At 38.4% G+C, this 27,979-nt stretch overlaps 1 protein-coding gene across 1 annotated transcript; it reads right to left on the reverse strand.

The window, feature by feature from the left end:
- Positions 1-776: 776 nt before the first annotated feature.
- On the reverse strand, positions 777-27,906 carry LOC135631714 (protein SPIRRIG-like). Its single transcript, XM_065139502.1, has 19 exons — positions 27,226-27,906; positions 24,810-24,879; positions 24,640-24,725; positions 22,886-23,018; positions 22,747-22,803; positions 21,407-21,583; positions 17,389-17,580; positions 17,205-17,270; positions 16,191-16,305; positions 14,858-16,011; positions 13,983-14,670; positions 13,786-13,888; positions 12,595-13,694; positions 10,868-12,518; positions 7,675-10,713; positions 4,169-4,477; positions 3,764-4,070; positions 3,485-3,631; positions 777-2,420 (listed from the first exon to the last, which is right to left on the reverse strand). Exons 1-19 carry the CDS (start codon positions 27,432-27,434, stop codon positions 1,266-1,268), a joined length of 10,758 nt encoding a protein of 3,585 aa, XP_064995574.1. The 5' UTR covers positions 27,435-27,906; the 3' UTR covers positions 777-1,265.
- Positions 27,907-27,979: the final 73 nt, after the last annotated feature.

Raw genomic sequence — 27,979 nt, forward strand, 5'->3', positions numbered from 1 at the left:
TGGTGTCAAAGCAAGACCTAACCTAGAATCATCGCCTTCACTTTCTTTCCTTTTTCTTCTACGAGCACAAACCTTGGCGTAACTCCTCTCCTCTTACAGAAAAGACCCACCCCCAAGTGGTGGACTAAACTACAGTTTCGATGGCCATCCATCCGAAAGCTTCATCGCAAAGCATTACTAGGAAGATAAAATGTGTACAAGCAGACAGAGACAAGAGCGCATGCCTAACTTTGGTGGCCAATTTGTAGATAAAGGAGGAAAAGGCGTGATAAAGTGAAACGAATTGCTTCCGATATCACGCAAAGCGCTCCAACCATTTCTGATTCTGTTCTTAGTCGTCAGTCATCGAGTGACAACAAGGAACAGCTAAGAAGGAATACAGGAAAACAATAAGATCTTTTGTGCCGACAGTTGATACGGATTAAAAGGCAATCAAACAATAAGACCCTTGGGTTTAGTATATTCCTAAAACAATTCAAAACCAGAGAGAGAGAGAGAGAGAGAGAGAGAGTACACATCACGGTCGTATGTCTCTTTGCATGTTAGGCTTACAGGGCAGGCAGAGAACTACCAGTTGATGATGTACTTTGTTTGTAGGAAAAGAGATTAATAGCAAAGTAACGCACCAACACTATGGATCCAAAGCAAACTTCTTCGGGGCACAGCACCAACACAATAGAATGATGAGCTGCATGAGAAATAAAGCAGGGAAAAACATTCATCTGGACAAGGAGAGGGACACGCAGTGGATGCCAAAATTACACCCTCGGCAAGAATGGAAGAACACCGGAAACCAACATTGTAATCGATCCGTGTTACAACAAACCCCTTCCTCAGCACCTGAATTTTCCTACAGCCCCAAAAACGTTTTATGCTCGTCCTATACAAATTTTATATGCATTGGTTTATCACCTATTTACACCAAAACAGGTAAACCAACATAGAGTGAATGGGATCCAAAAGAACCATCCCTGCCCGCGATGCCCTGCCAGAAAAAATAAAAAATAAAAAAAAAACTGGCCAAACCACAACTATCGTTTTTTTTCTTCCTTCAGCGCAATCATCTGTGTTTTTTTTTAGCACGTACCTGTATGCTTGTTACACTATGGGAGCTGCTCTGTGATCATGAACATATCGCTGCATTCACTATGACTTCCAGGCCAGCCCTTGGTTGCTCTCGTTTCACTTAAATAGGCATCGTGAAGTAATCAAAATCGTGTCATCAAATGCCAGCATGATTGATTCAACTATCATCACCCTCGAGGTCAAGAAGCTCTCAAGCTATCATCTGAGACGGTCCACGACAGCAAGTGTCCGCTTGAATCCCCGCTCAACAGCTGCTTTAGATCACTTGTAAGATGAAGTGCTGTGACAGGATGCTTATGTGACTTGAGCACCTTGTGCAGCAGCAACTTGTACTCGGGTAACCTCCCACTTAAATCCAACCCTCCCGCTCCAGCTGCCGACGACTTGCTCCTTCCACTGGCCTCATCTGTGGAACAATGCACCATGTTCCATACCTTCACTGCACCACTCTGGTGACCAGTCACACACCAGTTCGTGTCCTGCCAATCAGAGTGCATCGTGCTCGTTACCGATAAAATAAGATCCGAAGGGAGTTGCGAGGTGTTCACAACCGCAAGGCAGTCTCCGTTGATACTCCAAACGGCAAGCAGAATTCCTGCAGCAGTCAGAATATTGCCTGTAAGTTCATTCACATGCACAGCCGACACTGGTGCCGGGAATGAAGGAAGCTGCTTCACAAAGACCAAGTTTGTTAGATCCCACAGAATTGCACTACAGTCTTCGGAGCCTGTAACAATAAGCGAGTAAGGCTGGCTGACATGGATGCATGTTATCTTGCTGGTATGAGCACAAAGGGCCCTCCCCAAACTCAGACGATTATCCTTGTCAAATTTCCAGACTGAAACAACACCATCGTCGCCGCCAGTCACCAGAACCTGACCATCAAGTGTGACTCCAACACATTGAATTTGGTTACCACCATGAAGATTCTCATGAGTGGAAAGAAGTTTATCCTGGTCATAGCTCATAATTCTCAAGCTTCTATCTGGGAAGCCCCACGATATGTACTTGTTGTACATCACCGGTTTGAGTAGGCTATTTGCCCCAGCAACAAGGATCTTTTCATTGAACGTCACAATCTGAGATATGAAAGAAGAAGACCGCCGGACTTGCTGGGGGACGAGGTTGGCACTGTAACGAAGAGGATGAGGGGGAAGTTTCCTGTCCGTGCGTCGCTTAGCATGCGGCTTCGGGAATAACTGCTTAGGTGTCTGACCAAAATGATTTATCTGGGCCAGGATTGAGGCTTTCATGGTGGGGTCTTCAACTGAATCTATGTCCACATTTCCTTCATATGTGTAGTGATAGAAAACATTAGTTGCTTCTTCAGCTGCCTGTTAAAGTCAGAATGGAGCAGATAAGATTAGTTGATAATGCTTGTAAAATGGCACCTTAGCTTATTGCATGACTAGTTACAGGGCCATTTCTGTAAATCAGAGAAAGGAAAAGCTATTCTATATACATATATTTCTCTTTCTTTCCGAGGCACTGGAGCATTTCTGAAAATGGTGCAACCTGTGGTACGGCGGCAGCAACAAATTCATTTGTTTCGTTTATTTATCTAATATGCTAAAATTGTCTCATACAAAATGGTAGCCCTCCAGCCTACGTCTTTTTCAGAAACAAATCTCGATCAGATTTTGCTGACTTCTTCACATGCAGAAACACTCAAAAGTGTCCACACATTAGCTACGCTGGACCTATTCACAGGAGAATTAAGATTTTATGTACACCTAACAGCTTGTTTCAATTTAATTCACCTTGTAAAAACTTTAAAAATGGGACCTAATGGTCAAATGTTTAAAAATTTTGAAGTTTCCACAGTCAGAATATTTCAGTATTCTCAGCAACATAGAAATGACAAGTCAAACAAATAAAAAAAATCTAATAGTTGAGTAACATGATTGAATTTTCCAAGTCTGGACAGTAAATTACAGTTGCATTAGTTTTTATCAATTACAAAAAATGTTTATGGGCCAAAATATCTGAAATAGTACAAATCTTGTACCTTACTGATGTGGTCATAAGAAAATTCAATGGATATTAGCTAAATTGAAAAGGATAGCCAGCAAATGGAAACAAAAAAGAAATAGAGGAGAAAATAATTGGGAATGGGCAAGACGATAAGAGCTTGCTTAATACAGCTTAAAGGCTTCTTTCAGAACATTTGCATTGGGTAAGGCAGTTTGGTCGAACAAGGTGATAGGGCAACCGTTGTACATAGTCTCGGAAACTACTTCCTCCACTGGGTAAATAAGAAAAAGCTTCTCCAAGTACATATAGTTTTTGCATAGATAACAAAGTCAGCAAGTTGTTTTGAGCCCATAAAACAAAATCAGAGACCATCATGTTCTATAAATTGCTACTGGAATATTACAAGTCTAGAGATTATACCCACCTTGCCTCTTTGCTTACATCCAAAGATGAGGTCTATCCAGTGATGCAAGTTCTCAGAAACATAATCTGATTCCAAGGCTTCCCGGTGCTTCCTTATGAACTCTCTAGGACTGCCTTTGGCCCAAGGGGGCAAAACAACATCACCAACCTGAGGGAAAAGCCTCGAATGAGTCTCATTGCATAGGTGCAAAAGAATAATACTCACCAGAGTCGAGGATAATCTGTGTGCAGTAACATATTGCATTGGAGAAGACAAAAAATCTAGACAATAAAATTTTACCTTTTCACCAGACTGTTTTTCACCCAAGTCAAGATTAAACCGATTCTCCAGAAACTCAGGCATGTAAAAGAACTCAGGGATCAGTTCCTTCACATCTGACGTATTACTCTTTCCAGCTGCGCTTAACCATGTATCTCTCACACTATTAAATAAACGGTCTGCATGGTCAAACTGCCCACCTTGTAATTTCTGGTTTTCAGTGCTGAATGGTGGCAGCCTAACAAGATAGAAAAGAACAATTCCGGCACTGGAATAGTGAGAACCATAGTGAAACTTGGGGACATCAGGATCATCCCAACTTTCATATCTGAAAATACACAAAAACAAGTCAGAGGGATAAGAATTTTGAGGCGCGTGCTCTGGATCAGAGCAGGTAAATTTAATGGAAAGGTAATACAGACTAACCGTTTCCTGAACTCATCCTCTCCCTCTGATGTTTGGCATCCCATTGGTTTATCGAGTTTACGAAATGTGCAAGGGTTTTTCAAATCCAGAGTTTCACTCTCATAATCTGCAAGAACCCATGGAAATACTGGATATTGTGTAAGATCACTATAGCCACGTCCTGCGAGAGTGTTGAGGTGCATGAGGTACTGAAAGTTGCTAATTTCTCCATTTTGCCATCTTTTTGAAAAGGACTTGGCCATAATCTTAAAAAGGCGGCTTCCCTCATTGCCTTCTTGTTTTGATGACCCAGATATTGTTGTGTCCAGCCTGTCAATTTATTCTTTCAGTGCTTATGAAACTACAACTTCAGAGCAGCACATAAATAATAATTATGGTTAAACAGAAAGACAAATGTAGCACATGTTAATATAAAAAACTACCATCAATTTGAACTTCAGATGCATCATAGTCATGTAAGAGAAAAGAAACAAAAGACAATCACATTTTTGCAAAATTAACAAACAATGATTCGGGTAAATATAGCAGATAACTTGCATCATATCAATGTTACAGTTGAAAAACTAAATGAAATTGCATCCATGATTTCTTCAGGAAAGTAACCCCAACAACACTCCAACTTAGACAGCACAATTAACTTCTTGTTCAACTGCAGATATTGTAATATGCAGTAGACATTCAGGAATGTAACCACAAATATTTATGACAGTCACTCAGCATTTCAATTTAGCTAGATAGTTCCTCATTCAACTGTAAAACTTGTACCGTGCAGTAGGCATTTTGTTTAAGCTGTTTCTCTTCTTATTTTTGCACAAACCAATAAAAAATGCTTCCTATATTGGTGTCTCCTCACAATGTGTTCATAACATGTCAGCTGATTCCCTGTGATGCATAGACCACCCAATGAGGTTACCAAGGGCACATCTTCATAGTATGCATAAATCCTTTACTAGAAGTGGCAAATTTACAAAAAAAACACGCTTTAACTAAAAGCAAAAAGGCAGATACCCAATTGCATATCTATGCATATAACTGCATTGGAAAGTCAATGCTTCTTATAACACAGCTTCATAGACTCCATAAATAAACCTACTAGGATGTCCTTTCAAAAGATGATAAAACAGAGATCCACTAAATATCAGTTGGATGAGGTGTTCTTTTACAATATATGAGAAGACTGACCAGTACAAAGATAGACAAATGGCAATGCAACACAAGAAGAGGAAATTTCTTAACATTTATAACGATGGGATGAAGGGATAGTCAAAAATTCAAAGATTAGACTGATAAAAGGGTCCAGCTTCCAAAGAACAGCATAACCAGCTTGCCACACAAAGCTTTCAGGAACAAAAACTCCAGGCTCAATTTTAATCTGGATGTCATCTACGAAGCTAATAATCATAAGCTTACAGTTTCTGGGTGTTACCAATATTGTTCATGTTCTACATTCCTTTCTAAGATACCTTCCTCATCTAGAAAAATTTCCACTAGTTTGGAATCACTTGAGATTTAATGCTTTCTTGGGAAAGAAATTAGAAGATAAATCTAGATAGAAAGAACTACAGTGACATATGAAGCTGAGAAAATACTTCAAAGCAAAGGAACTAGAATGCTACTAGTCTAAGGAATAACTTCTGTTTGATCTTTAGCTTTTGGAAAGAGTACATGAGACCACTGAAGGATTGGTTACTAATTAGTGTGTGTTTCTACTTGTTTGCATATGCCAGCATTTGCTTATAGCAAAAGAACAAAATTCCGATTGGTTACTAAATAGTGTGTATTTCTACTTTGCATATGCCAGCATTTGCTTATAGCAAAAGGACAAAAATTCCATTACATCTAGCCCTTAGATCTCATCATTGGATTAGCATGCTTCAAAGTGAAACAGTTGGATGTCACCATCATAAGTTATAACAAAAATGTCAGCTCATAGCTCTGGAGACAATGATAATCAAGTTGTAATTGTAAAGATATTGTGTTTAGGTTTTCTCTAGCGAAAAAGAAAATTTCATTAGATCCTGCCCTTAGATATCATTATTAGATCAGCATGGCTTCAAAGTGAAGTACTTGGAAGCAAGATTCGTAATTTCGTACCGTACCGGAGTATCGAGCTCAGCTCGGTAAGATACGATACGAGTATACCGAGCGGTATGCTCTGGCATACCGATCGATATATATATATATATATATATTAAAGTTTAAAAATTAAGAAAAAGGCAACATCGCTAAGGCTTCTTCTCCCCACACGGATGAGGAGAAGTCACCGACAACGCCAAGGCCTAGTTGCCTCAGACGAGGAGGCGACATCTCATCTGCGGCATCCAACGAGGGAGGGCGACGACGAATCAAGATCATCGAGGGAGAGCGGCACCATATCTCCAGGTTCTCCCTATTCTTCTCCCTCTTCTTCCTTCTCCCTTGGCTAATACCGCCCCGTAGTGGGCGGCGACGATCGAGATCGACCATCACTAACCGATTTCTAACAGGGCGGAAACAACCCCAATCGATAGTACCGTCTGGTAGCGAGCAGTCCACGTACCGATTTGCTGACGGACCAATACGTACCGCTCAATACGGACGATATCATTCGAAATTGAAAACCCAGCTTGGAAGTCATCATCACAAGTTATAACAAAAAGATCAGTTCATAGATCTGGAAGCAACAACAATCAAGTGGTTATCATGAAGCTATCTTGATTAGGTAGGTGCTCTAGGAATGGCAGATATAGTACATTGCCAAGTAAAATATAACATGGTGCGGTTAAAACTCATTTACAGTAAATGAAATTTCAGGATATTCCAAATAACAATGAGAAAATTAAGCACAATTTGCTCAACCTACACGGACTCAATCTCCTCAGTGTGGGGAAATTGAGAATAATTCAGTCTTTTACAATTTTATGAAATAATAACAAAATTGTGCTGAGTCTTGTCAAGGAAGATGTGCCTATATCTACAAGAATCAATCTTAAAAATCCACTCAAATAATCGAATGGTTATTCTATAAAGCTACAACAATGTTGATAATGCTGTTAACAGTGGCAAAATATGAACAAGAAACCAAACAATAACCTGAATGAGGAAAGGAAATAAAAAGAAACCACATACATGGAAAATTTTCTTTTTGAACAAAGATCCAAAAAGTGCATTGTTTCCTCTAATTATATGAAGATTCTGAATAAGAATGAGCTAGAAACAAAAGATGCAGAGTACAAGAGTTACTTTAATATATCATTTTTTTACTTCTTATGTAAAGATGCTACTTTAGGTGCTTTCTACCAGGACATCTCAATCTGCTTACACCTGAAAATGAACCTACTGCTTGTCAATGATTACATGTATGATTTGAAATAACAAGATCAACAATTAAAATCATACCAATGATGAAAATAAAAGTTGATTATAGATTCAGTATTCTACTAAATGGAGCAGATAGTCTGAAACTCAGACAAATAGAGCAGAAAAGGGAAGAGAAAGAAAGGAAGATCAAATGGCTTGAAAATTACATGTTATTCCGTGGAAGATTCATTGCAACCAAGTTTTTGAAGACTTCCTCTCTCTCCTTTTTGTGAAAAACCAGGAGATCATTACACCCATCCATGCTAAATATCTCAATAGCAACAGGACGAAGCTGGTAATCACGTTTCAGGAGTTCGTAGATGCTATCAAGCTTCCACATGTGCCATGGATGTGGTAAGTTACTACTGCTACAAACCTTCTCCTTTCCCCAAGCACCTCCATTATATGCCCATGCTCTTCCACCAGCCAATGTCTTAACCTCCACACCCCATGATGAAGAGGACTTTTGCTGGAACTCACTGCTCCCTGAAACATCCTTTTTCACACCCAAAGCTTGATCAATCACAGATAGGTCATCCTCACTTATCTTTTCGCATATGCAGCCAGAGTCATCGATATAGAAGTTCTCGATAACATATAAGCAGAGGTCCCCTATAAGAAATATACCGTCATGCTTGTCAAGGCCTACAACACGTTCACAATTATACCTGAACCTTATCTTTTCTGAAGGTTCAAGAAAAGGTCTGATGAGATATTCACCATTATCAAGAAGTTCTTTCTCTTGCTTCTCCTCTGGAGCTCTCATATCATCAACCTTACAAGAAGATGACTGCCTTGGAGTGCCTAGTTCAGATTGTTTTCCCTCTGTCATCTGAACAGAGGAGCTTGATTTGACGCCAAACTCCATAGCAGAGTAAACACTTGGTTCACGCACACTGCTACCATGATCATCATTCCATTCAATCTGAGTAGATGCCAAGCTTTCAACCATTAAACCATATTTTATTGAGGACTCCTCACGGTCATCACCATCATAGCCCTTCTCTGGAGCATCATCTGATGATAGATTAAAATATAAATCTGACTCGGATCCAGATGTACCCACACCATTTTCATGCTTTTCCTTTACCAGTTTTGACTCCTCCAGCTCAAAACCTCTGGCAAGGGCATTCTGAATTGTATCAATTTTTAGTTTGCTACGCTCAAGCTTTTTACGCATCCGATATGGTCCTTCAGTAGGACAGAGCTGCCATCCTGGCTCCAAAGATGCATGCCGTACAGGAAAAATCCCTCTTTCATGAACAAGTTGCTGAAGCTGAGTTTGCCACTCACTTTCAGCATGAAGAACCCAACCATACTTATCCTGACGAATAGCTCTTAGTTCTGTAGACATTAGATCTCGAACCGATTCAAGAGCATATCTCCGCTCATATATCTGTTCCCAATGTTTTATGTTTAACTTTGCAATATCCCGTGCTTTCCTACCCATTTCCCTCTTACGACGGACTTCCATACCTTTAATTCTGACACCAGGAAACTTTTCTGACCCGGCCACATATTGCAACCACATGATAGATGAGCATTGTTCCAAGACTTTGTTGATGGCTTGCTCAGAGATGTTGAACCAGTCAAAAAATGAAGAGGGGCTTCCCATCGATAACATATCAAAACCACCATGCAAAACATCCAAAGTAGGCCCTTGATTTGGCTTTGATACAAGAAAGTCTTCAAGTGCTGACCGACGATGTAATAGCAAGTACTTGATGATGTCTATGGCCTGGTTTTGAGTGGTTGATCTCTTGTCATGTAGAAGAGCAATTGAATTTGTGCAGAGACAACAAATCAGATCAGTGTCAAGATTGCTTGGGCAGAGTATCAGCCGCTTGTTAGCAAGTAACAGCTGCAAAATCATGCATATATCAACAGTTGACTCATCTTGCAGTCCGTTAAAAGATAAACCCTTACTCCTCTCAGATCGAAATCCCAAAGCCAAAAGCAGATCATCTTCACCAATGGACTTTAAGAATGAAGGCAAAAAGCAGTACATCAAAATGCGATTTGTGTTTTTTAAAATGGCATGAATATATGCCTCAAGTTGCTTGCTTCCCCTTGCAATGGACAATATTCCTTTTCCAGGTGCTGCCTCTTCTACATGACCATCTTTATTAGCAAGTTGTAACATTGACAACAGAAACTCAAATGTTCTAAACACCCCAATTGGCTCAGGAAAAGATCCCATATACACACGATCTACAATCATCCAGCAAAGAGAATCTAAGTTTACAGTCCAACGATTCTTATCGAGCTTTTGCTCATCTTCATCATCACGCAACACACGCCTTTCCAGGAAGTTCATCAATCTACTAAGACACAATCCTTGAAAAACTAAAGTAGATTCAACATCCACATAAAGTGGAACAGACTCTATAATATTCTCTACAAACTGGGTTGCTTTTTGTTGTTCTGAGACAATATCAGCAAGAACTTCCGCGATGAAATCTAAGACAGCAGTAGCTCCTGCAGAGCAAGGACCACCACCATAACCTGAATCATCAATTTCAAGTAATAGCTTTGGGTTTATTGGAAAGAACATGCTCACGGCAGATGATTCATGTGAATTTGTTCTTAAATCAGGAGAGGAATCAAACTCATTCAAAGAAAAAGAAGATCTCATTGATGGAGAAGCAGTTAATTTTGCTTTTGCATCACTATTACTGCTTGTGCTTCCAAGCCATGATGTTAAAGCAAGAACGGGAGATGCACTGGGTGTTGCTGTAGATTTCGTGTTTGATTTATCAGACAGGACAGGAGAATAAGGCATATTCAAAGAGGCAGAACTATGTGAATCAGTTGGTTGATTGAGAATCTGAGTCCCACTGGAATCAATATGCTTTAAATCAGGATCATAAGTAACAGAGTCGTGTGTGAAATTTTGCTGATCAGGACTCCGGAGAGCTTGGTCAACTTCTCCAGTGAGAGAGTTCTGAGGATTTAAATTTGTTTCAACGCCTCCTTTTACTTCAGCATAAGCTGAAGGATAACAGGGTGACCCTTGCATATCTCCAGAGCTAGTACTCTTTTGTTCTCGAGGAAAGCTTACAGTGCTCATGGAAGTTTTCACAGCTTGCTCATTCTCTGGAGGCAAGCTAGAGAATGTATTTTCAGAATCCTCATCATCGATATCATTCTTCTCCTCTGGTGCAGCAGTAGTGAGATCTTTGGCCATCTTTAATGCACAATCAGCCCTGGATAACAGCACTTAAGTCATTAGGCAAGAAAAAGGAGATCTTTAATAGAGATCTATAGTACAGAAAACAATAGATAAGTGTCAACATTTCTGATGAAATTAAATCCAGATGCTAATAAAAATAGATAAGGGTAGAGCAGCTGGCACCGAACCTTACACATGAAAAATATAGATCAACACAGGTTTCAAGAAAATCTGCTCGTCTGCACAAAGCAGAGAATGGTGGACATGTTTTTGCGAGATCAACCATGAACCGCAATATAGATGTAGCTGCAACAGGCGCCCCTGCATCCCCACCCATTAACCGTGCTGCATAAGTCTTGTGCAATAAAGCTTCACCTTGAAGGTCGCCAGCCATATCTGACGTTGCTTCTACAAGCTCTGCAACTAAGCTACCATTGAGAAGTGACAGTTTACCATCTTGATGAGCAAGCATCGACTGCATACTCAATCTATCAAATGTGGCTTTTGCCATGGCAATCACTGTTTCTAACAGGTCCACAAATTTTAATTCACCATAATTTCCATCATTCGGCAAAAGGGCAAGGAAGTCAAGCATGCGGACCTCAGGCACCCTTGGATAGACAGCTTTACCAAATATCAAACAGAAGACGATATAGTATATTTCAGGAGAATCATGAAAGCTTGGAAGAACACGTGACAACCCTTGGTAGCCACCACTGCTCCGGAACTTGAGAGCAAATGTAGGAGAAGAAGAAAGACAAACTCCTAGAAGTGTCATGATCCATCTCATACTAGTTGGATGTACAGCTTCATCAAGAAAAAAGGCGATCAACTTGGATGAGACAATCTTATGCCACTGCTCGAGCAACTCTTCAGCATTAATAGTAACTTGTAAATCAATAAGCATCTCCAGTAACATGTTCCTAACGATAACATGCTTTCCCATAGTCTCTCGAACGATCTGATTCCCTGGAGTCAGTTCAGGTGGATCAAATGTCATTATAACAAATCTGACCACTAGTTCTAACTCAGAAGCTAAAAAACCATCCTCCAAAATGACACCAAGTAGTACTACCAGCTTTTCTAAAACAAGAACTTCCACATCACCGCGTTGCAGAGTCACTAACAAATGCTGAACCAGGTTGATCTGACGTAAGATTGTCAAGTTATGATTTCTGTACCAGTGCATGGATACCATATGTTCAAGAAATCCAAGGACTGCAATTTGAATTGAAACAGGAGCAGTAACCCATAATGTCCAGTCTAAGAGAACATGCTCGACCATGTCAGCATTTGAAAGAACAACACAGTTTGAGTTTGCCTCAGACATATCCGTATTTTCAAGTTCTGAAAGATGACTGAAAGAGTCCTTTTGTGCAGAGAAATCATCAAGATCTCCATGTGATCCAACTGAAGAGATTTCATCAGAAAATTTTGGCAAAGAAAGATCCTCAATACTGGCTTCTGGGGAAGTTCTGACAGGGAAACTCAAAGCCCTGTTTGCTCGAAACTTCTGCGGTTCAGAAAAGGAGGCTTCACATGCTGCAATACGAAAGAATATGTCAAGTGAATGCATGTCAAACAGTGACATCCTGCGGTGCAGAAAAAGTGCAAGTAAATGGTATCCTTTCAAGGTTTGCATGTTCTTGACATTCTGTGGACTCTGATGAAGTGAGCATGCAAGTAACTCCAGTGCCATGTGTAACATGTCCTTGGTTTCAGCAGCCTCAACAAGAGCAAGAACAACAGGGATTCCACCAACAGCATGTATACTATCACTGATCATGAAGTGATTGCAGACGTAAATATCTCCAGAAAGACGACCATAGCGTGGTATACCTGCAAATCAAAGAAATGCAATTACTTATCACATTACATGAGAACATAAAAAGTTTGTCGACTGTAGTCTACATACCACCAATAGGCGAAGCAGCAGCTGATGTTGGATCAACAAGATTGAGCAAAGACAACGTTCCAGAAGTCCGAAACGCTTCTGAGGATGTTCCATCAAAAGCAAAGATGAGTTTCTTGCCAGAAAGCTGTAAAGAAAGATTTGTCAATCTTTCCAAGTCCCAAACAATTCCACTGCAATCAGACTTAATTTCTCCCAGCTTGCCAGAACTATCAAGTCGTTGTGAATTGGAAGCCATGGGCGACTCAGCTTCCAAAGAATCTAGTATGGCCATGCTGTCCCCACCACAAGCCTGGTTCGGGACAAATCTCAGAAGATCTGTATCCTGGAATAGCCCTCTGTATCCTCGACCAAGAATATACATGAAGAAAATGCTACCTGATGTGAGCACCTCTTCAAATAGGTAACAGCAACGAAGCCTCCATGATAAATCACTCACTTTTGCACGAGAAACTGGTGTACCAAGAGTAACCTGTAATGATTTACCAACAGGAGATAGTGAGTAGCCAAGCTTTCCGGTGTGAATAAGCTTTCCATTAACATACAGATATGCTACACTGGCTTGGAATAATCCTGCTAATGCATTAGGTTTGCTATGAACAACTGCAAGGTGATGCCACCTTCCTTCTTCCATTTCTATTCCAGGAAATGCCAGTGAGCATGAATTGCTTGTGGCTAGAGTTAAGACACCATTATCTTGGAGGCAAATTTCTGCATATAATGTGTTCCCATCAGTCATTGCACCAACAGAAAAGATACGTAATATCTGTCCACTAGAAGCATTTCGTTTGCCAGATCCAGTTCTGGATGCTTGCTCTGATTCTTTAACTTGACTTTTCAGTAAATTATGGTACTGAAACCAACAAACAAAAGAATAACCGGCTGCTGGAGGCCATGTTCTTTCTCCTAAAGACACCTGGATGGATGAATGACCCAATTTGCTCATGTCCATCTCAACATATGGTGCTAGGGAAACACTATCTGATCTGATGTCTTCCATTTGAACTAATTTCTCCATCATGTCAACAAGAAGTTGACCTGAATTTTTCAACTTTAATAGAAGAATATACCTTAGAAGAACTCGAAGCTCAGAGGAAGACAGCCTATTACCACAAAAGTTATATGTTACTCCAAGAAAAAAAAAATGAACATTTAGTAGTTAGACAGAAATGAATTTTTAATTACTGAACTAACATGAATGCTCCTAGAACTTCCACAATCCGCAAAGCATGTGTAAGTAGAGGAGACGAGCCTTCGAGGAATGGGCTAATTGTTTCCAGCAGAAGTGCAATGCATCCTAAATAATCAACCGACCAAAAATACCATGAATTACACTATATACTGCATAGGAGAAAATTAACAAAGCTTAATGGTTTTTTTTTTTGCCTTACCAACAGAAGTCAAGTTTTCCTGATTGAATGGACCAGCATGAGCAAGTTTCTCAATAAACTTCAGAATATCCAATTGCACTTTCGGAGTAAAGAGCAACAACGAACGTATCAGCACACCCACTGCACTAGCATTGTATATCCGCTCACTGTCAAACCTAGATATACCAAGAGAGACAGTCAAGAAAGAATTTGGCTCGTCCTCTGACATATCTAAGGAAGGTTTTTCCCCCTGATGAACAGCAGATGGTGGAAGAACTATCTCTAGTGCAAGCTCAAACAACAACTGGATAACATGTTTCTCACATTCCACACAAAGCAAACCAGACTCACAGAGAAGATCATAAAACGTCTGGGATGACATAATTGCATGAAGTCTCAATCGGTTGAGAGCATTATTGGAGACCCCAGCAGTGATGGCTCGCATTAGAAAACAGAAAATATTCATGGAAGATTGAATATCTGGAAGCTCAATGCTCTGAAAACTATGTAGGGTGGTTAATAGTAAAGAAAAGCCTGTGGCATCTCCAAAAACTCTTTGTGCTGAATTATTTGCCCCAAGAATACGCCATAATGCGCCTAATATGTCACATGTTGCTTCATTTTGAAGTTTGTATTGAGATCCAGAAATACTTGTGACCATCCCACTCTTGAGGATCTCAATGAGTGCACCTAATTCTTCTGGATGGGCCTGGTAGAAATAAGAAGATAAAAATGAAAGACTATTTTTTATCTAATAGCATATCAACCCTTTAGAAAGATAAAAAAGCACTTTTGTGGTTGTAGAATAACAGTCTTTTGGGGAAAAAATGCAGCACATATAAGTTCCAGGTGAAAATATTCATCTATATCAATCGCAATCATAGACTATTGCATACCTGAAGAGAATCTTCAATAATCAAACAAGATAGCAGCCGCATAACACCAGAACGATGGCAATCCGATATCAAAAAGGGAAGAATGATGCTGACCCCATTGGATGATCGGAATGATTGTTGGTTAGCTTCAGCTCTCCTTAACAGAGAAAAAAGACAATCCCATGCTATAGCTATGGTACCCTCATCTTCAAATACAGGAAATTTTCCTGAACCAGAACCTACTAAATTGGGTGAAGAAAGAATGGCATCTTTGTTGTCAATGTGTTTTTTGAAGCTGCTAGAACTTGACTTTGTCTCTAAACTACTATAAATCCTGTTTTGCTGCTCTACACCAGAAAAAGACTTGTGTTGTTTCAGATCATCTAGTAAAACCTCCAGAACACCAACCTCCCTCAGGACTTTCTTGAACTTCTGGTCAAAGGACAGGAGCTTAACAAAGAAAGCAAGTATAGTATGCTTCAGACTGGCAGTAATAGGCTGCTGTAGAAGGCAGCAAAGTGAAAGCAATTCTTGTTCAGGAATACAGTTCACAACAGTCACAGCATATTCTAATATTTTTAGAACAATCTCCTGTAACGAATCAGGAAAGCCTGCCATATTAAGTATGAAGAGGGGCAAGGTTCGCAGTTGTTGACACAACATGTAATTGTCAAGATGACATGAAAATATTTTGAACATTCTATTCAACACCTCTGCCTGCAGTTCGACATTGTCAGCCTTCAGAAAAATATCTTGAAGCGTCTGTATGGCTTCAAGATCTTTAACCTTAGCATTACCTTTCTCCTCGTCATTAATTCTATCGAAAGCTGTAAGACTTCTATGGCTTGTACCCTTATTTTGAGTATATTTTGAAGCTTTTCCACCAGCAGATTCTGCAGGTCCTGTTTGTGCTAAATTGACAAGAGCATCAAGTAACCTAATCAAAGCTGGAGAAAGGTGGGATGGCAAAGCAACATTTTGGCTTTCCGGCTGTACCAAACTATTAGCTGCATTCTGACCATCAAATTGAGAGGACTCTTCATGTGACAATTTTGAACCGACTGATTGAATAGTCTGACTCTTTTGCAAGTTGGATAGTGTCAAGGCAAACTGAACAAGAAAATGATAGCCATGTGCATTGTGTATATCTTCCCTGAGCCTAATGGAGCCAGCCTCTACAGATAAAGTAAAAAAATGTATAGCATTCAAAAAAATTATCAGCCTAACAAGTTACGGAAGATAACCAATTACTTTCAGCTGAAAATAGCTTCAATTTAGCCTCAGATAATATTTTTTTGATGGATCTGAACGAAACATAGAACAAATGAAGCAAAACTATGTGAATTGAGATTACCAGGTCTATGTGATAATTCAACACATTCAAGTAGCAAATCTACTATCCCCATCGTGTAAGCAGCATCACCCTTCTCAGGACTGAAATCTTTGACAGCCATCAAAAGAACTCTAATCTAAACACAAGAACAACATAAAGCACCTGATAAGATGACATGAAATCCAACACATCTTTTGCGAAGACTAACAAATTGATCAGTCATTGAAAGTGATAAAATTTTGGAAAAGATAAACAAAGGGGGTATCAAGAAAATATCCGATAAACTGCAGCACCTCCAAACAAAAGATCTGACAAAAGCATGACTGCATCAGCAGCAGTAAAGGATAATCCAGATGTGACAACCAAAACCATGATAAACTATGCCAAGTTTCTCCCACTTTTCACTTTCACAAAATGATCTATATTGACTACAATTTTTATAGATCTGTTCTCACTCTTTGTCAACTAAAATGCTAATTTTAAACCATCTTCATCAGATGCGTAGATACATGAAAATGAACTATTTAATGTTGCTGTACATGATACTTACATAAAATAAACTTTTTTAAACCATCTGTATATGATAGTTGGGACTTATGGCTTTGGCTTTGTTGTTGTTGTTTGTATATGATATTGCAGAATTGGACACAGCATCTGAAATGCTAATACATGCTCCACTGACACAAAATTACCAAGTTCTGACACCTCTTGCAGCCTACTTTTCTCCAAGTTCTTTTTCGCTAATATCAAACTCATTGAAATAGGACAATATGTCAGAGATATTAACCTTCAGATCAGCAAACCACCTAACGACAATCTTTATCATGTCTTAAATATGTAGAGTCAGATGTGTTACACTAAGCTTATACAAAGTAACACTGAAACTAAAAAATTATCCACAAATCCAATATATAGTTTTTATTTGCATCATATAAACACACAACTGTCTTTCAGTGAGATTAATGTAAACAATGTGACATTTTGCATAAAAAGTGCCAATTTAGTACCACTAGGTGAATAAAGCAAATGTCATACCAAGTGATGCTTGTGTATATATTTTGCTGTGCTGCCATTGTCATTGACAAGAAGAAGACCAAGTATCTGTACCATAAAGAGGTACAAGAACAAATTAATCATATAAAGATGCATATGCAGAATTGCATCTCAAGTTATATCCATAAAACTTCCTAATTCCTGTCATGCATGAAAGGAACAAAACCTGCATGGCATGTCGATGAAGTTGAATTGTATGCAGAGGAACAAGACCATCTCTAAATTGGGAAAATACATTCAATGAACCATTTGCAACCATATGAAAGAGGAGCTGAAGTGAATCATCTTCAATCAAACTTTGCGCAGCTGAAGGATGGCTTGCTAATGCCTTCATGATATGCACTATACTTCCTTCTATCTGAATGAAAACCAATCATAACAAACCTTTTAGACCATCGCATAAACACACCAGAAGTAGGAAGAACTGTGCAAGGATGCAGTCGTACATGAGTTTCTTACTATTAACTATCCCTATGTGTCTCTTGCATGATAGTTTCTCCATTTACAGTGCTCCTTGTAAACTTATTCTCACAATCTAAGCATGCATGCCAGTTGTAAGGATACAGTACATAATAGTACTCCATAAAAATGCAAGCCAGAAAAGCATGAGAGCTCAAGAAGATGGGCCAAAGTTAGTTCACATACCAGCTTAAAACTTAGAACTTTAGGATGACAAACATAAAACTCGAGAAATCTCATATCCTAGTTTTCGTAGGGGTAACATGTTTGGCCTGCAATAAACTACTTTTGAATGCACCAACATGTACATTCTGAACAGATGGTGATCAGTAAACCACCCAAACCCTAAAGTGCAGATGCTTTAATTTGCGTAAGGATCTTAAGAATTCAAATCTCAATCCAGATTCAGCAACTGGTCAAAAGATGCTCGATAACTCAAATGCGCAAATTTTACCTAATTACCATTTTGAATTCTGGAATATTGTGAAGATATATATTTGCTGATAATGGTATACATGGATATTACAACAGCGACATCAACAACAGCAAGCCATGATGTCCCAATAGTTTGGGATCACCTACATAGATCTCAACCATTGTGCTTTATACAAGGTATGGTTTGCAATTTTGCCTGGACTGTCTGTATCAATCAGTATTGACTGTACCGGTCTGTACCAACCAGTATTAAACGGGGCCGTACCGAACAATATTTTGGGCAGCCTGGCCCAATCAAGTTAAAAAAATTGTCTTTACTCTTTAACACACATCCCCCTCCCCCCCCAAATTAAATAAATAAATAAATAAAATAAAATAAAATTGTTGGCTCTTTTCGCCATCTCATCGTGTGGAACATTGTGCTGACTACTGCTGCCAGATGTTGCCGATCCACCCACCACGCACCACATGCCACCGACCTTTTTTGAGTACTCCTCCATCGCTTCCATCTTCAATCTTCTTCCTCTTCCCTCCTCACTCAGCATTTGATATCATGATACATCTCGATGCATTGTGCGTCAACATATCGTGAGTCGGTACAGTCATGGACAAGATGGATCCAAGACTGAAATTGTATTCTTTAAACAAGGTTTTTTTTTAGTTAAATCAAGAACATCGAAATCTCTTTTTGTTGTTGTTGTTGTAAGTAAAGTGTTTTTAAGTCTCTCTCCTATGTATCCTTGTACCATAAATATTAATTAATCCAGATTATCTAATCATAACAGCCATATATCCCCTTTAAACATGTTTATATCATGGAGGACAATTCTTTCTCATTTTATCCTCTATTAGAATGACACCTATTGTTCATGAATGAAGACATTTCTTTTTTATTGTTCCTAATAATCCACACATCCACTTCAACATTCTCATCTTAGTTACATAATTTTTTGTGCATGTTTCTTGTGCCCATGGTATACATGAATATTAAGAACTTAATATTAAAAAATAAGAACTTAATATGTAGTTTCATCAAATTGCTTCATTGGAATATACGTAACTTCAAGATCCTAAGGCTCAAGTACTACTACATTAGTATTCACAAACATGATGGATTATTACAACCCTAAGAGGATTTTTTTTGTTAGTTTATAAATTTCATTGCAATAAAGAACCATGCTTTCGATTATAACTTCTAACCTTTCAAGTTATTTCTATTATTGTACATACATGATGGATTCTTACAACCCTAAGGGAGAATACTTTGATGGTTCTTTCCAAAATTTCATTGAACCCTGAATTTGAAACTTGCAATAGAAAACCCTGCTTTAAAAAGTTTTAACTTCTAACCATTAAGTTATGTCTTTCAATGCAGGTCTCATTATGTTGATCATCTATAATTACTATGGAGCTGCACAACTTACCTAAGTGTTATCATGATATCTCACGTTGTCACAAGTTTAATGGGTGTCATTCCTTCAGCATGAGAATATTCCCATGACTGACATTTAGAACTGGCTTGAAAGCATCACAAGACTTTTGGGTTCATGAGTCGACATCTCATCTGGCTTAATAGATGCTACCAGTATGGGCTGCATGGTCCCCTCATGACTATGGATACAGGCAGTAGTTTTCACTCCAAAGCTATGATATTTCCCACCAATCATGGGGTTTGCAAGAGTTTTGGTTTGAACCTAACAAATTTAGTTAAACCATCTCCTTAATATTGTAGATCATAAATATTGGTTTTTCTCCATCATCACATCCATTAAATTTTCAATTAATTCTTTATACTACCTTTCATGAATCAATGCTCCATTTTTCAGTTATCCATAGTCATTACTAGCAATGTGGCCTGGTAGGCTTGTCCCAGCAACTTGAATTAAGAATTAGATTTAAAAGGAAGAAGAAAACGTATGACAGAAAAGTGCCAACGTTCTGCTAAGTATGGAATGCCGACTTCTTAAATGGAGTGCTACCCATGAAAGAACCAGTGGAGACCCTAATAGATATGGAGTGCTACCCATGTAAATTCATGTGACATGCATGTTGAACCAAAACCATACACAATAGATAAAAAAGACATTACTTCAGTCAATCATTTTGTATGCCTATGTAATAAACCTACTACAGGCCATTTTTTAAAGAAAATAACAAAATTCAACCCATTTAAGCCCATAACTAAGACAGGCAGAGCTTATATTGACATGATGTTTATGGCATTTATGAGCTGAAATTCTCCAGTTAGTTATGACTGCAGCTCAAGTGCTTGCTTTCTCCAGAAGTATTTGTGCTTAGAGCGAAAGGCAAACTAAAAGTATCTCGTCAGGACTGTAGTTCCTCTCTTGTTATTCTCAGACAGTACACAAGCACTCTTGTCTGTGTGTCATACTTCTGGAAAAGCCACTTGTCATACTTCCGGAAAAATCTATTGTGAAACACAGTTAGGACATGATAGATCTTAGAACAAAGACAATAGACGTCAAGACTCAAATATAGGCATTCACTAAGTTGACAAGTTTAAGCCAAGAAAGAGAATGCCACTGCCCAAGTCTTGAACATGCAAGGACCAAAAGTCAGAGGGAAAAAGTACTGTATATAGATTTCAATTAAACAGGCATACTACTTAAAATAAGACACACGCGCCAGACACTTTAGCTGCAGTAAAGATATGAAAACTTTGCCTGAAACAACATACATTCAAAGCAGTGCCATGCTCATCATGTACATGTTTGAATGGACGCTCATAATTGACCTGAAGGGTCCAAATGAAGTATATATTGCTGTGTAAGCAATAAGGACAAGTTAATAAATTATTATATATTGCCATTAAAAGAGAAACATGTTTTGGCTAGGCAGAGCACATAGCAACAAATCATAACAACCTGTTCAATTGTCATAACTTCAATTAGTAATTATCAACAAATGGCACTTCTGGACTCTCAGGATACATTTTGTTCATACATCCAAACAAAGTCAACAAATAATATATTAGATTATATTTAATCATATTTCATGTTGCAACGACCTAAACAATACACAAAATTCTCATATTAGAATCAGCTAGTGAGGGATTTTGTAATAAGCATAATTTTTTTTTTCTTCTAGTAATTGGAGGAAAAAGAAATTAGCTGGAAAGCATCTTATTTTAAAAACTAAGCACAGCTAGATTGCCAACTTCTAAATAGGTTTTGTACCTCACAACAATAGAATTAATGAAAAAAAGATGCAAAAGCCCTAATAATTATAAGTCAGGAGCAGTATTCCTAAATTCACAAGGTTTAGGTCACCTCAAGCCGTCGCACTCGAAGTGTATCTATCGCATCCATCATTTTTCCACTTTTAGCTGATTCTTCTAAGGTGTCTACTTGTCCTCCTTTGGCCTCGTTGGGATTCAAAAGTGCATTGAGAATATGAATAAGACAGCATAGAATACCAGAATCCAACAGGGATTGCTTATCAATTGCCTGTTAATAAATAAAAATCACAATAAGATTGTACTCATTTTCATGTTATGCAAAAATATTTACAAATGTGCTTATCGGTGAAATGTTCAAAGTTAATTACCAACAGTAAAGTAGCTCCTGATACAACAGTGTCTGCTTAACTATGTTTGACACCATACAAAGTTATAAGTTTGCTGGTTTCCTTTATTGAAGGGATTGGAAGTTATAGCATTATTTGCTCAAAACCAAGGTTAAACTTTTCATACAATATTCTTCCCTTGGGACTCTTAAGAATTGGCAGCATTTACCAAAGTTAAAACAAGAAAAATTAGAATTAAAATGTTAAGTGAACTTTATACTCCAGCATTTGGGTTTCAACAGAACATTCAGCATTTAGGTAGAACATTCAGCATTGAATTAGGCTATTTATCTCATGAACTTCTAACACAATCAAGGATAATTTACCACACCCATGAGCAGAGTAAATGGATTAACTTGATCAGGTTTCTAGATCAATAATCTCAATAAGATAATTTTTGAACTTTTATGGTAAACTAAAAAGAACTAAATGTCAGAAATATTGTTTTATGTAAGACAAAATGTTGAAATGGCATTACGACATTGACAAGGATCTATTGATAATCTATCCATGTAACTGCACTTAGATTTGCAACGTGTGAAGTACTATCAACATGATGATATCCAATACTGCCAACATGCCAACATCTACTGTTTTTCACCAGCATTAAGATAGACAGGAATACACGTTAAATCAGATGGCGTATCCAAAAACAACCACTCGACTTCGCATAAATGCAGTCACATATCATCCAGAATGTCACCTTTCCGTTACTAAAATACAAGGTTGCCAGCACAGAAATCAGAACAATTAATTTATCCCAAAAATTACAACTCATCTTTCAAGCCAATTTAACAAGGAGATGAATTGTAAATATTATGTTGCCGTCCCATCATCTTCAATATTTCTTTTTCTTTTCTCCAATAAATTCCTGGTCAGACCAATTTTGGCCAGAACAGAACCATTTTCCCTTATATTCTTACAGCACCCTTTGTTGAGAAATTAGATAAATAGAAAGTTCGTATGAGATAAATCAATGTGTTAGAGAAGAAACAAGATTAAATGCCTTTGAATAATTTAGTTTACTACAAGAATATGGACATACCCCGGTTACAAGAACTTCTACTGCATATAACAAATTAGAACCACGGCTGATCCCATCCTGCTCAATAAATAATTACTTATGAGAGCAGGCACTTTTCGGAATTAAAAATTCTGAAATAATCAGAAGTACAATACCACACCTTAACTTCAGAAAAGAAGCTTATTATGTTTGCAACATTCAAAAAATTTCCCTTGCTATAGATTCTCAACTTTTCAACATCTGTCACGAAGGCTCTTCCAACAACAAAAGAAAATATGTGTACTTCTACAAACCTGTAATAAGAAGTTACAATAAAAATTAGTTCAAATAAAATTCTGTCCAACAATGCTTCACTACTCAAAGACGAACAAAAAATATAACTGTGTCCAAATATCCAAGAAAATGTGATCAAAGCTATGCTACAGTTTGTTAAATATGTAACCAACTCCTAGTAGCAACTTTATATTGAATGAACATCCAAATATATTAAAGACAAGATCCTAAACTGCATGCTATTTGCTAATGTCATCCTTAAAATTCAATTTACATAGAACAAAAGAGAAAATATAACTATTAGAAATAATCTCTTAAAATTTAGCGATATCAGTCAACTTTATATTGGCCAACTTCTGAAGAAAAAAGGCAGTCCATTCTTCCAAAAGCAGACCACAGATAATTGCAGTTCAGCTCCAACAAAAATGAAGATCAAGAGTTGATACTAGACAGTTTATCAAAATAATTGCAAGGTATTATTAGCAGCAAACCAGCAGAAGTTGTTCGAGTTAGCCAACATCTAGTAATGAAATGAGCCCAGCTCAAACTTGCATTTAACAGAGTAAATCTCAGAACTAGCTTATCTGAGTTTGACACAAATTTGTGCTCTTCAAAAGTAGTTTTAAACTGAAAATAACATGCCTTTTTAGTTTCCAACTTCGATGAAGATAAACTACACCAAACATGAGCAACCTACTCAAGTTTTAAATTTAATTCATTTGCCAAAGAGGAAAAAAAATGAAAAAGTCATTATTAAGCTAAACATCAAGGCAAACACATGTCCTCAAATAGTTCAAACATTTGACAGCTCTAACAGAAAACAAGCTCTGCACTGAGTAAAGAGAGCAAGGAATGAAAAACTACAATCTAAGATGCACAGTTGTCTAGGAACAATATAGAAGACATGACCTTGAACTTCATGGTCAAATATAGAGCAACTGACCCAAAAAATAAAGATATCATAGATATACTTCTACACAGATCATATTCTACATGTAACGGTCAAAGCACTCAAAAGTCAAAAACCATCAAGACCAAATAAGAAATAGACTCATCTAATGTCACATTTCTAAATCAAGAATACAAACATTTTGTGCCATGATGATTATGAGACAAGATTGAAGATGACAAAATTTTCTACAAAATAAAATGATGAAACAAAGAAGATCAACAAAGTGAAGAAGTGTAAAAGAAAAGGCTCAGTTTTAATAGTGATGCCCACAAATTGATAGAAGGGATAAGTAATTCTGGAAAAGAGTTCCTTTTTATGTGGGGTTTGCTGATGATGGTGATCTGGGGCATTAAGAACTTGCAAGACACTATTTTCTAAGCATTGATGTAAAAACATACCCTAAGAGAACAGAGTAGCCACTAACAACTAGCAAGTACAAGAATATTTTTCCTTGTAGAAAAATTCCACCGTGCCAAAAACACACAGCAGCTTCAAATTTTACAAATACTAGAAAGAACTCAGCCTTACCATAGTTATCATTGGAGCCGCTTGTCTAAAAATGAATTTCAAGAAGAATAGAAACAAAAATTATAAGTATCTTAATTACTTGCAAAGAACACATATAGTGGATATAAGAAATGTGAATCTTTTTAATTGTTCAATCAGAATAAGGTGAGAAGACCTCATACTTGTTAATTAACTGAGCTACATCGGATTGCTGTTTAATCAATCTACAGAATGTATCTACAGCCATATTTAGTGCTGTTTCTTTCTCCTGCATGGGCAAAAATTCAACATTAGCAGCTAGACCGAGACAAAATGCAATTACACAAAGGAAGAGCTAAAGTCTTGGAACAACCTTTTCAGAGCTGGAAGAACGAAAATCTTCCCAGAACTTCTTAAAGTCCAACTCCTGTTCATGTTTGCCTCTACATTTTGTAGTACAAGAAATAAAAAGAATGAGCAAACTACAGAAAATAAATTTGATTATTTTTAATAATTTGCAAATCCAACTGCCTCCACATAGAACTTTAAAGGTCAATCCATTTTAACAAGTACATAACTTGTTCTTAGAAAAACAAGAAAATGAACAGAACAAAATGCAAAAAAAATCGGAAGAATATACACAAACCATTCCCTTTAAAACAATATAAGCATGAGAATCATGTAGATCTGTTAGCCCAAAACAGTCAATAAATGCAATTCATAAATGAATGTAAAAAGTTACAGTGACTTGAGAGTATAATATTTTGATTTCCAAGATCCTGCAAAGTGCAACCCCTAACAATGCACAAACCTAGTACAGACAGTGACTTGAGACCTTCACCGCAGATCATACAATTCAAGGTCATGCAAAAATGTAAGTGATAAAACACAGTTTAGATTTTAAATGGGGTACCTAGAGTGGAGGAACCAAAATTTTCTCCTATATTACAGACAGGAAATGGACTAGAGTGTAAACAAATTATGATGCACACAAGCAGTCAAATCTGCAGCACCGATGGCTTTTCATATAAATTGCAGATTTTAGCAATCTCAGTTACACTGAAGGTAACGGAGAGGCGGCAGCTCGGCTTCTAGTTCGCCGCGTTCTTCGCCGAAGGCTGGAGATGCCGGCAGCCTTTGACGCCTTCGCCGAACGCCGCAGATGAGGAGAAGAACGTTTATTCTTCTCGTCTGAAGCGACGAGGACAAGAAAAGGAGGCGACATCGCCAAGGCAGCGTCCGCCTCCTTTTTTATATATTTTATATAAATATATATATGTGTGTGTGCGGACCGAGCGGTACACCCATACCGTATCGTACCGAGCAAAGCTTGAAACATCGGTACAATACGAAATTATGAACCTTGTATCTCATAACCCCCATATCAAATTCTTGCATTTAAGGGTACAAAATTTGATGATAACCTGGTTTGAATTATTTATTTCATTTAAAAAAACTTGATCCTGAGTCAAGATAGAATTATCATGCATAGTTAGGATATTTTATTAGTTTTAGTGCACCTTTAAGTCATTCACTTTTATTATATTGAGTTGAACCATGTAAAACAAGTAATAAATTCATCAAACTAGCCAAGCATCCTATGATCACTACAAAAAATACAGAAATTGTGTAACAATCTATAAACGGGGAGTTGAGATGAAGGCCTCTCTCATCTCTGCAGCCTTGATGTCACCTTGTTTGGCATTGGTTGGCATTAGAGCAACTATTCCTACATTTACTTCATTGCAAGTGGATACTAAGAAACTAAGGAAAACAGATAATGACACTCAACTTCAACAAAATAGATATAGGATTGGAGGTGGATGGACACATTGTTGAGAAGATAGAAAGATGGATCAATTAATCATCATGATTGTATATGTCAGAAACAATACCAATCTTCTGTTAAGACTTAAAGAGTGCATGTCTTTTAGTCAATCACCGCATAGATGACTTCATATTAGTCAATGTTTTTTGAAGTTATACAGAACCATGTCTTTCAAAGATGAAGTAAATCATGCTTTCCATTATCATACTTACTCTTCTGATTTTGTCGACATTTACAACCAGCAGAGCGAAACAACTAACTATGTGTGTCCACCAAAGAATCTGTGAGTGCTGGCCTTTGTTATCTTTGGAGTCAGCTTTTACTACTTCAGATATTTTTACAGATTACAAGCATAAAAAGAATTCCTCCTCTCTTCAGAGAGAAATAATTGCAAGAGTTCCTACTTCTCTTCTAAATGCCAATGCTTCTTGCTTTTAATGCCAAGACATACATGTTGCACATCTATTTGCCAAAATTGGCATGGATATCCATTTTACCTTTGTTAAGTAATGCAGAAAAATCGCAAATGTGATTTGTCAAGTTTATATCGGAGGTGTAAACCAATCAGTATCTATTTGTTGAATTAATAAATAGATACCCATCTAACATGCTGCTTATATCGGAGGTGTATACCAATCGGTTATTTTTGCAGTTTGCCCATGACCGTAAATATATAAATATATTGTTCTCATGACACTATATGCGGAAAGAGTAGACAAGTTTACTGCATAGTTTTCTCCATGATCTATCAAAAGACACTTTGCAGCATAATTACAAACACCATAAGCCGCAGATGCCTAACAAGATAAATTTGAGATTATTATAAAATCATCCTCAACACCAATTGTGAGCCTTTAGATCGGATAAGTCCAACATTTCTACAAGATCGCACCGCTTAATTGCATTACCACGCACCAGAAACAAGAACTTTAAAGTTGGAGCAGAAACAAAGAACCCATACCTCGCAGGGGAAGATTCGGGAGAGCCGTATACCGACGCCGGGGCCGACTGGGGTGTGCCAGCTCCACCATATTCGGCAGCGGGCGAGAACGAGGGGGATGGGCAGGCTGAAGACTGTGTTTGCGGCTGCGACCCTGAGAGCCCGACCTTCTCTCTGAGATCCTTAAGCAATGACGACCATTTCATCGTTTTCCGTGATGACTGGAACATGGGTGGTCTTCATCCGAAGCACCCGCGGCCCCCGTCCCTCCTCCCGATCAAACCCTAGATCCGAATCCCAGCTCGAAGCAAACCCTCCCTCTTTACCTCTCCGTCGCCTCCCGCCTACGGCGGCTACGGATCCCAGAACTGGGAGAAAGACAAAGAACGGATGGAACAACGAGACCAAGGCGTCAGCTGGGGCGGGCGGGAGGCGCCGGATCTCGCCGCTCTTCTCCGTGAAATCGATCGGGATCAGGTCAAGAACAGGACCTTTGGGCGGATAAGGATTGGGTGGGAGATCTGCCTCAGGAGAACGACGGCATTCGACGCAGAGATTGAAGGGGGAGCGCGATGTCCGCTGGGGGAAACGGAGACCCGAGTGCTTTTGTCGTCCTCTCGCTCGATCGATCGATCGATTTCGTCTCCGCGCAGGAGAGACTCCAAAGAGAGATTTCGGCCGAACGCGTTCTCCCTCCGTCTTTATTTCTTCCTCCTCCTCTCCAACCTCCCTTAAGAACCCTACTAAATCGCCGTCCAACCCGGTGCCACGTAGG

This window comes from Musa acuminata, chromosome BXJ1-3, assembly GCF_036884655.1.
Source record: "Musa acuminata AAA Group cultivar baxijiao chromosome BXJ1-3, Cavendish_Baxijiao_AAA, whole genome shotgun sequence".
NCBI lineage: Eukaryota > Viridiplantae > Streptophyta > Magnoliopsida > Zingiberales > Musaceae > Musa > Musa acuminata.

Bases quoted from the DNA above. Each gene is read 5' to 3' on its own strand.
- LOC135631714 (XM_065139502.1), bottom strand. From the start codon at position 27,434: ATGTTCCAGTCATCACGGAAAACGATGAAATGGTCGTCATTGCTTAAG. The intron at 17,581-21,406 runs GTGACCTAAACC...GTTTTCATTCAG, and splicing joins TTCGAGTGCGACGGCTTGAG to ATAGAAGGAAGTATAGTGCA. The intron at 3,632-3,763 runs GTAAAATTTTAT...CTTTTCCCTCAG, and splicing joins AAAAACAGTCTGGTGAAAAG to GTTGGTGATGTTGTTTTGCC.